Source organism: Pestalotiopsis fici (genome assembly GCF_000516985.1).
Source record: "Pestalotiopsis fici W106-1 unplaced genomic scaffold PFICI_Scf_2, whole genome shotgun sequence".
NCBI classification, from domain to species: Eukaryota; Fungi; Ascomycota; class Sordariomycetes; order Amphisphaeriales; family Sporocadaceae; genus Pestalotiopsis; species Pestalotiopsis fici.
This window is the reverse complement of record NW_006917092.1, coordinates 4,345,620-4,353,966: the sequence shown is the minus strand read 5'-3', so window position 1 is coordinate 4,353,966 and position 8,347 is coordinate 4,345,620. Positions and strand designations below refer to the sequence as shown.

Genomic DNA, 8,347 nt, shown 5'->3' with positions numbered 1-8,347 from the left:
GGGGGGGGGGGGGGGCAAGCAAAGATCACATGTCCATAGTGTACAACAAGGATGCATAATGGGCGTAAAATAGAAGTTTTTTTTGTTGTTGTTTCAAATGTTGATTTTTGCCGCCGCTGTTGTGCTCGAATGTGGGCAGAATATTGATCCTGTCAATATATATACAACTGTGATATAATGAATACGTATTTCTGGTTAGCATGCTGGAAGTGGTACGTCGTCAGCAAATACACCGTGTCTTTCGACTTGGCAGGAGGAGGAGTTTCTGCCTTGATTACATCGCTTAAGAGTAAAGACAGATTCCATGGCTGCTAAGTGAATAATATAAACATCACTGTTTTTCTTGCTTTATACCTACTTTAATAAAAACCGGATTATATCCATTATGCTCTTATTATTACCATAAAAATGTTAATAATAAATTTATTTAAATCGCTAATTAATGATTTAATTCGCCTTATATATAAAGTGATTTAAAATATATTATTAATATTTGTAAAATCATTCTTCCAGCCTTAAGTATATAATAAATTAAAGCTTATAATGCTATTTTGCAAAAGCATTCTTTTTATTTTAAATATATTATAAATTAAAACTCTTAATATTATTTATAATAATATAGCATTCGCTTCGAATTTAAATATAAGCAATAAAAATGCAAAAATAATGGTTGTAAACATTATTTATAGAAAAAAAAGGAATGAGGTCCGAACGTGGATCGAACACGTGACCTTAGGATAGCTGCTTAAAGACTGCAATCCCACGCTACTATAATCGTTGTTAGAATCGAACGCTTGTCTTCGATGGAGACTTGTATAACTTACTACCACTTAGCTACCGAACCGATTTGATGAAGTGGTTCCTATGAGGGTCTATAACAGATAGTGCAGCAGCTTTTGTTCGGGCATCTCCACTCGATGGATCGAGCAATATATTACATATACGTTGGTTACGCTGGTTGTACGACTAACCGAGAGGTGGCATATTTCACGTCTTACATATGCCTCCTCGTATCATTCGAGTACAACATAATTACGAGCACAAGTCCTATTACTGAGTATACATCAAGCTGAATAATGAGTTTATATTACCTTGCGCGACAACTATCCACTCACTTTTAACGGACGATAGGGTCTGACATAAATCACGCGGGCAAGGGAGTGTAAGGAAGTCAGTATATATATACATGTGTGTGCGTGTGTATAAGCGCAGTTGGGCATATCAGCTGACCTTTGAATTAAGAAACAATCATGCCTCCTAGCCCATCGGGAATCTACCTGTCTCGCAAACTAGCCATGCCAAGAATGAGCAAGGGGTAAAACTCTATCTGATTTACCTCGCTACCTTATAATATAGCCTGCCGTGGCTAGATCGGGTAGCGAGGCCTCCCACGCAACCTTACTTAGACGTCCGTCACCTTTATTTGTATGTACATGCATGGGTGACTTTTATCTCCTCTTACTACAGGCACCCTCAACGCAATCATGGGCTCGCTTCATTCACCCGATGATGAAGGAATTTTTTTCGGTGGCTATACCAGCAATATCGACGAGGAGTGCGGCGAGGCAGACGAATTGCTCCGCCGGTCAAGCACTGACAGCCTCGAGCTGGACGAGGCCCTGTCTGTATACAAGACTATACACCGGTACGTCCGCCCAAGGAAATGATGATAAAAAAAATCAAAATAAACCAGTAGCCTGCTTCGCTGCCCACAGGCATCATGCATCATCTCCCAAGCTGACACAATCTTAGAATCCGGCGGCTGATTATAGCAACCCTCGGTAAGTTGCACTGAATGCAAAGTGAATATATTCATATCTACACGCAATCCTTTTACTTTCCGTTTGTCCTTCTCCCTTGGTCCCCCCCCCCCTCCCACCGGGTCCGCGAGTCTGGTGATTATTAACCCGCACTCATTCTAGAGGATCCTTATACACTCAACGAACTTCGAGGCCCGCGCCTCAACGTCATTATTGTCCGGCCTCTAGTCAATCGATTATATGATCCAGACGATCCATCAGTGGGTAGGTGGAGGAAACAAGTTCCAGATCCCATGAATATATACTACCGTGTCGACTTGTCGTGGCCCGTCTAATCGAGTGTCGTATACCGCAGTCTACTGCCTGTTGGCGAATCGAATCCAGTTCCTGCGGGAACAATCCAGTTCTGCCCAACAGACGGTCAGCATTGCTCGTGCCTCCCTGTGTGAGCTCGTCGCTGCCCGCATCTTGCGACGCTTCAATGAAGACCACGAAGGGCCGCTGGGCCTGCTCCTCATGGCTCATATCCTCGTCGATGGTTTTGATCCTTTCCAGGGCGCTCCACCCGAGATTGAACAAGAACACAGGCATCCCCAGTGGCCCATGCAAAGAGACGATGGCCACGAGAGGAAACTCACCACGCTCGAGCTGGCTATCATCTCGGAGAGCAAAGTCTTTGTCGGCTCTCTCGCGTGCCAACGGGTCATTGACGCCGTCTACGGTGGCAGAATCGTTTACACGCCAATATCCTTTGTGGACATACTCCCAGACCACTACAAGCATAGGCCCATCTCTCTATATGACGCGAGGGCAGCGCCTCTGCTGCCCCATAACCGGCTCTCTGTGCCGCGTATACGTGCCATCATTGAGATTGCCCAGTTCCTCGTTCTGGTGGTTTTGTATATCCTGACCATGACACATCGCAGCAGCTCGCACGTCTCAGCATATGAGTGGGTCTTCATCATCTACACGACCGGCTGGGTGGTGGATGAGTTTGCTTCCGTCATAGAGCATGGCTGGGAGGTGTACACGCAGACGCTCTGGTCGTTCCTGGACATGACATTTATGGTCATATTTGGCGCATATCTCGTGGGCCGCAACTATGACATGTCTACTGGCTCTGTTGCCGATGGCTATGGCTTACACATCCTGTGTACCGCTGCACCGGTCCTGCTGACCCGAGCGGCATTCGCCATGATGCCCGACAATATCGTCTTCATCTCCATTCACGCCATGATGAGGGACTTTACTCTCGTCACGTCGCTGGCAATGTGGTGTTTTACCGGCTTCCTGCTGGCCCTCGTGTGGCTCAACAGCAGCACCAAGACCGACTCATCCCCAGGTTGGATCACAGTCTGCAAGTGGTTGCTCTGGATATGGTTTGGGCTGGACGGCACTGGTTTCAGTCGCTCTGGGGATTTCCATCCCGTCTTTGGCCCGGCTTTGATGACGGCATTCGCCTTTCTGGGCAATACTCTGTTTCTGACGATTCTCGTCGCGCTCCTCAGCAATACCTTTTCCCAGATTATCGCAGATGCTGCCGCCGAGATCCAGTTCCGACGAGCTGTCCTCACCTTTGCCGGCGTCAAGAGCGACTCGGTTTTTGCTTACCCTCCGCCCTTTAATCTGCTCGCCCTCCTGATTCTTCTGCCATTGAAGCCCCTGGTAACGCCCAGATTATTCCACACGGTCAATGTCTTTATGATTCGCGTCTGTAATTTTCCCGTCCTTCTCGGTATTAGCTATGTGGAGCGGCGCGAATCGCTCAGGTCGTCATTATCCCGCAAAACCAAGAACTCCCTGCTACACTGGAACTTCAGTGGTTTCTCTCCGCACGGCGACATCCAGGCTGTGTTCGAGGCTGAACCACCACGGGCCATGCAATCCGAGATTGAGGATATGGACGCCTTGAGCGATATAGGTTACGCTGAGAGTGAACTTGTGTCCATAAGATCAATGTCAATGCGGCCTGTCGCCCGTGGCCGCCGCAAAAGGGGGAGGAGATTGTCGTTTCCAAGGAACGTCATGTTTCCGTTATCAAACGCTCCAACCATGGAGAGGGACATATAAAAGTCAGGGTTAGCATTTAATTAATCATTAGCTAATTATATGTTATTAACAGGGTAGGTAAAATTAATTTAAGTTTTGAAAATTTTATACGTTCCTTAAATCTTATTTATAAGGGTTTATTTATAATAAAATATTTAATAATATCGAAATAAAACTAAAAATAAGCGTTATTATTAATAATTATTTTTATACCGTTTTAATTATTATTTAAAGTATTAAACGCAGTTATTAAAATATTTAATTTTACGTTTAAAAATTCGTCCAAATCTCCCTTTTAAGCATCGTTATTTTCGTCGGAAAATTTAAACGGTTTATAAGATAATATATTTGCAGTAATATAAAGTTTATTTAATTAAGTTAAGTTTTAATTTAAAATTTAATAAAAATAATATAATAAAAAAAAGCATAGCGTTTCATTTATTTATTTTCATTCTATTTAAATACGTTTTTTATATTATTTTAATTAATTAATTATTAATTGAAATTAATAGTTTTTTGAGTTATTAAATTAATTAAATTAATAACTCAACTTAATTAATTTAGTTTGAGTTTACCTATTAATTAAATCATTAAGTTTGAGTTAGCATTTTTAATAATTTAATTAAGTTTAGTTAATAACTTAACTTAATTAAATTTAAGTTAACTTAATTAAGTTAACTTAAGCTCACATTTAATGCTAACCTTGGTTATTAAATACGATTGTAATTAATTAATAAATGGCTTAAATAAATTATTATATTTAATTAAAAGCTTAAATAATATTATAATTAAGGTTAAAAACGGTAACCGTTAAATTAACCGCGGTTATAATTACCGTAAATTAACCGTTATAAAGATAAATTAGCAGCTTAAATATAATTACGGTAATTAATTACGATTTAAATTAAATAATCAATAAAATAATTTATTTATTAAGATTAAGGTTGAAAATGCAATTTGTAATTAATTAATAAAGTTTAAGTTAATTTAACTTTTTGTAATTATAATCCGGACTTTCGCTAATTATATATAGTTATTTATTAATTTAAGTTTGAATTTTCATAATTTAAATTAATTATATAATGTTAGGCGTAGCCCAACACAATAACTAAGCAAATAATTAAACGCGCAACGCTTAGCGTTGCTATATAATAAATTGGCCTACGGCTAATTTATAAATAAGAAATGCATGCTTTTACCACACTCTTTTTATAACCCAATGGTGCCTAACATGTAATTACCTGTTATTATTATAATATAATTAAGGTTGGCATTTAGTTAATTATTAGTTAATTACGCTTAATTAATTACGAATTACGCGTAATTTTTAAGAGTATTAATTAAAATTACGCGTAATTTTTAAGAGTATTAATTAAAATTACGTGTAATTAATTAACAGCCTAAGAAAAATTACCGTAGTTAATTAGGGCCTTGAATAAAACTAAATTACCGTAATTTAATTACTAATTACGCTGACACGGAGGTTAATAAAGGGTGTGGATGAAGTTGTATTATGGATAAGCGTAAAAAAGGAAGAAGGAGGTTCCTAGCTATAGCTGGAGCTATAGCTATAAAAACTCCTTATCGGTCCCTTATCAGCTTATCTGCCTTATTAGGCAATAAGCTCCAGGCCCCATGGCACCACGCGTTAGTTTAATTAATTTAATTAAGTTAAGTTTTATTTAAGGTGCTAATTAAATTAATTAAATTTAAATTAGCATTTTTATGAATTTATTAAATTTAAATTTATTTACTAATTAAATTAATTAAGTTTTACTTAAGCCACTAATTACATTAATTAAGTTTATGTTGATTTAATTAAATTGATTTATTAACTTAATAACTTATATATAAATAATTAAATTTTAAATTATTTTTATTAAAAATTAATAAAAATATAATTTTATTTATTTAAATTTAATAATTAATTTCTTAATTTTATACTTATTAATAATACCTAGGGTTATAAAAAAGTGACTGCGTAGTGTGTTAGGCGTAGCCTAACACAATAACTAAGCAGATGACTAAGCGCGTAACGCTTAGCGTTGCTATATAATAGATTAGCCTACGGCCAATCTATAAATAGGAAATGCATGCTTTTACCATACTCTCTTTATAACCTAATGGTGCCTAATATAATGCATTATATTATACTTAATTTAATTGCACGATTTTTAAACTATAATTTAATTCATTACAATTAATTAAAATCCGGATTACAATTATAATAACTTAAATTAATTATAAACTAATTATAAACTGCATTTTGCAGTTAAGTTAATTAACTGCTAATTATAATAAGTAAATTATTATTATTTAATTAAATATATTATTAATATTATTTATTTCATAAACGTTTTATGAAGCCGTTTTTAAAAAGTTTAAAGTAATAAAAAGCTTTTAAAAATGTTAAAAAATCGATTTATTATTAATTATTTTAATATTATACCGCAGTAACTGCAGGTAATTGCGTAATTAATTTAAGTTATTAAAATTTAAACTTAAACTAATAAGTAATTATATGCAATTAGCAAAAATCCGGACTGCAACTGCAAAAAGTTAAATTAACTTAAACTTCACTAATTAACTGCAAACTATATTTTAACCCTAATAATACCGTAATTTATTTTATTTAATCGTATATTTAATTTAAATAAAGCTTATTAAATAAAATATTATTTTAAAATTTAAATTAATAGATTTTTAAAAAGTAATTAAATAAATAAAAATTTTAACATAAAAAAATTATTATCTTTTTATTTTAATAGCTAATTTAATAATTTCTTTTAAATAAATTTAAGCTAAAGCTATTTTGATAAAAAGCATATTATTCATTTAATAAAATATGTTAAATAAATTAATATTCATAATATTTTAAATAGTTAAATTTTAAAAATCTAATTAGTGAAAATAAACTTTTTAATATTTTAACCAAAATTAGCATTTAGTTAACTATTAATTAATTACGCGTAGTTAAATTTATAACTAACTACGCGTAATTTTAAAGAGTATTAATTTAAATTACGCATAATTAATTAGCAGCCTAAATAAAATTACGGTAATTAATTAGCAGCCTAAATAAAACTAAATTACCGTAATTTAATTAATAATTATACTAATTAATTAATTACGATAAAATCAAAGTAAATTAAATTAAATTAATAAAGCGTTTATTTAATTTTATTAATTTTATTAAATAAATATATATAAGGAAAACAGGGTAGGTAAAATTAGTTTGAGTTTTGAGTTTGAATTTGAGTTAATTTAATTGAGTTGAGTTTTATCCCGGGTGCTAACTAAAATAATGAGTTAAATTTACTAATTTTAATAACTCAATGAGTTTTACTTAAGCCTTTAATTAAATTAATTAAGTTTGAGTTAACTTAATTGAGTTAAGTTAATAACTCAATAACTTAAAGATATTTAATTTTAATTATAAAATAAATAATAAAATTAAATCAAATTTATTATTAACTTAAATAAAAATACGGGATTATAATGCATTAATAGCTTTATTTTTATTATTTTTTATTAATTTTAAAATAATTTTTGAAAATTCTATAAAATAATTAAATAAAAATTAATAAAAAGTAAAATAAATCTTAAAAATCTAATAAAGCAGGTAAATTAAAAAGAAATATAGTGTTTTATTTATTATTTTTTCTTTTATTTAATTATATTTTTATATTATTTTAATGAATTAATTATTAATTAAAACTAATAATTTTTTAAGTTAATGACTTAATTGAGTTATTAACTTAATTTAATTGATTTAGTTTGAGTTTACCTATTAACTAAATTATTGAGTTTAAGTTAGCATTTTTAATAACTTAATTGAGTTTAATTAATAACTCAATTTAATTAAATTTGAGTTAACTCAAGCTCACACTTAATGCCAACCCTGATTATAAATAAAGCCGGCATTTTAATTATAATCAGGGTTGGCATTTAGTTAACTACTAATTAACTACGCGTAATTAACTACGAATTACTCGTAGTTTAGTTAATAATTAACTACGCGTAGTTTTTGGGTGTATGAATTAAAATTACGCGTATTTAATTAGCAGCCTAAATAAAACTACGGTAATTAATTAGCAGCTTAAGTAAAATTACGGTAGTTAATTAGGCCCTTAAGTAAAACTAAACTACCGTAATTTAGTTAATAACTACACTAACTAATTAACTACGATAAAATTAAATTAAATTAAATTAATAAAGCGTTTATTTAATCGTTTATTTAATTTTATTAATTTTATTAAATAAATCTATATAAAAGAAATAAAAGAAATAAAAGAAATAAAAGAAATAAAAGAAATATATTGGGCGTAGCCCAACACAATAACTAAGCAGATGACTAAGCGCGCAACGCTTAGCGTTGCTATATAATAGATTGGCCTACGGCCAATCCGTAGATAGGAAATGCATGCTTCTACCACACTCTCTCTATGACCCAATGGTGCCTAATAAAATAAAAGAAATAAAGAATAAAGAATAAAGAATAAAGAATAAAGAATAAAGAATAAAGAATAAAGAATAAA

At 32.5% G+C, this 8,347-nt stretch overlaps 1 protein-coding gene across 1 annotated transcript; it reads left to right on the top strand.

The window, feature by feature from the left end:
- Positions 1–1,484: 1,484 nt before the first annotated feature.
- PFICI_03489 (uncharacterized protein) lies at positions 1,485–3,830 on the top strand (the record flags this gene model as incomplete). The annotated part of the gene is made up of 4 exons (XM_007832070.1): positions 1,485–1,645; positions 1,753–1,781; positions 1,923–2,024; positions 2,116–3,830. The coding sequence occupies 4 exons, from the start codon at positions 1,485–1,487 to the stop codon at positions 3,828–3,830; spliced, it is 2,007 nt and encodes a 668-aa protein (XP_007830261.1).
- Between the last annotated feature and the right edge of the window lie 4,517 nt (positions 3,831–8,347).